At 51.3% G+C, this 2,345-nt stretch overlaps 1 protein-coding gene across 2 annotated transcripts in view; it reads left to right on the plus strand.

Annotated features, from left to right (window-relative positions):
* Positions 1-7: 7 nt before the first annotated feature.
* EFNA2 (ephrin A2) overlaps positions 8-2,345 on the plus strand; it is a 96,333-nt gene continuing 93,995 nt past the window's right edge. For both annotated transcript variants that reach the window (XM_019513553.1, XM_019513554.1), the window contains exon 1: positions 8-265. In XM_019513553.1, the coding sequence (XP_019369098.1) occupies positions 144-265 (122 nt within the window). In that variant the 5' untranslated portion in view covers positions 8-143. The remainder of the gene's footprint in view (positions 266-2,345) is intronic.

A 2,345-nucleotide genomic window follows, 5' to 3' on the forward strand; every position in this document is an offset into this window, starting at 1 on the left:
AGGAGGAGGAGGAGGAGGAGGACGGCGCCCGCCGCCGCCGCGCCAGGATGAAGCCGGGTTTGCTCCGGAGCAGCGGGAGCCCATGAAGCCGTGAGGCCGGGGAGGGCGCGGGGGGGCGGACGCCGGACGGACGAGCGAATACGATGGTGCATTTGGAGGTGGCCGCGCTGCTGGTCGCCCTGGTCGGGGTTTGCGTCTGGACGGACGAGACGGGGAAAGTTATCTCGGATCGCTACGCCGTGTACTGGAACAAGAGCAACCCCAGGTAAGCCGGCGCGGAGGCCCCTTCCCACCCCCCCGGGATCCCGCGGCCCCTCTCGCGGCGCTCACCAGCCCAAGAGGGGGATGATTTTAGGGGAAAAGTTCCCAGCAACTTTTCAGCCGGGCAGACACCAGGCAGCCCCAGCCTGGGAGGTGGGAGCAGGTTGCATTCATTCCCCAGCCTCTCTTGGGGGGGCTCCTTCTTTTTCTCTCTCTTTCCTCGCCGACTTGTTGCAAAGGAAACATTCCTCCCTAATGAATGGTGTCAATTAGCTCATCCCCTTGTAAACCTGGGAGTGGCAGCGGCGGTGTGGGTGCACACGGCATAGGGGTGCAGAGGAGCGCACAGGCCGGGTGCTTATTAGGACTAATTATTGGGTGAGCCCTGCCAGTGTGCTTCGCTTGCCGTGAGTCCATGGCAGGAAATGGGTGCTTTTATTAGGCAAAGAAACCGCTGCAGAAAAAAAAAAAAGACTCGATTTTGGCGATATCATTTTGCAACAAATCCTAATTTCTTAAAAAAAAAAAAAAAAGAAGAAAGCGACTGCCGCGACCAAGGACCCTTATATTGAAAAAGGGGGGAAGATAGCAGTGGCTCTTTATTTAATTTCTTGCAGGCACTGTTTTTTTTGGGGGGGGGGGGGTTCAATTTTGAAGCCCTGCTTGGAGCTAAGAGCGGATGTCAACCCAATAGATATAGGCATTAGATTTTACGATTCTGTTTTTCTTGGCAGATGTGCTTCTGGCACCAAGTCTCCCTTCCCCCCAGAAGTCAGTTCTGGGAAGTTGTGAGTCTGCTTAGCCAAGGTGAACAAACGAGAGCAGTCTTCAGAACCGTTGCGGACTGTAAAATCAATGACACGTCACTCAGGAGCTCTCTCCTGGTTGAATTCAACCGGTCCCTGCAGTGCCAGGGTGCTGCTGATCCCTCTCTGATCTCTACCTGCTGGTGCAGGTGGGCTGGAGGCAGGGAAGCCTGGCTCCAGCTGGCGTCTTTTCCTCAGGTGCCTTTTTTTTAAAGTTTCCAAAAGGCTCAGGAAGCCCGGCAGGGCTGCCCAGGGACACGGAGGGAGCCTAGTCTTTCCCCATGCACAGCCTGGTGTATTTTTTCAATAGGGAATATTTAAATCCGGATCCCAAAGTGGCCGCGTTGCCTTTGCCGATGGATGCTCACCCCCTGTGTCGGAGTGATGCTCCGTGCACCGTCCTGGGGGGATTACTGGCGCTGGCGTCGTGCTCTTCGATTTGCTCTATTTCTGCTATTTAGTGCAATCCTGTTTGGCAGTCAACTTTGGGGAAGTTCAAGTTTTCCTTTCCATGTAAAGCCCTGAGTTGGCAGTATTTTGTTACAGGCACTGTTGCGGTAGCATGGCTCTTCCCAGTTCACGTGAAAAGACATCAGAACTGTGGGAAATGTATACTGGGGAGCCATGAAAGTGCCCTGTGAGGACCCAGCCGCTATAACAAAGGGCATCTTGTGCTGCCACTTATTGCCACAGGATTATTTAAAATATGCTTCCACGGCTGGTTCGGTGGCGAGACTCGAAAACGGGTTATCTGTGCTCAGAGGCTCATAATGGCTTTTGTGAAATATTATTCAGTCTTCCAGTGTCTAATAGACCACAAAGCAGGGCTCGCAGGGGCTGTGGAGGGCTCAGGGTTGAGAAGCAGCAATTCCCAATTGCTATAAAGGGTGGGAGGGGTGGGAAGGAAAAAGGTTTATTTACTTATTTATTTTTTTTGAAGATATTTATTTTCTTTGGGGAGAAAAAAATGCTATTTGATCATTTTGGTGTAATTTCTCTTTCTCTGCCATTCATTCCCTCCTTTTGAGGGTTCATTTGGAAAACAAACAGAAACAAAGTTTGCTGTATTTCCTTTTTCAGTCTAATTTTGGGGGAAGGAAAATAGCGAGTTTGAAACGAAGCGGGGCTCTTCCTCTCACTCTTGGCACAGGTGACTAAGACTGCAGGGAATTCATCCTCCCCCCCTCCCCCAGCTGTTTGAAAGGGGCAAATTCATGGGCAGTTCGGTGGAAATCCTACTTTCCACTGCTGGAAAAAAAAAAAAAAAAAAAAAAAAAA

The sequence above is a fragment of the Gavialis gangeticus genome, unplaced genomic scaffold (assembly GCF_001723915.1).
Source record: "Gavialis gangeticus isolate Ggan-Ray unplaced genomic scaffold, GavGan_comp1, whole genome shotgun sequence".
NCBI lineage: Eukaryota > Metazoa > Chordata > Crocodylia > Gavialidae > Gavialis > Gavialis gangeticus.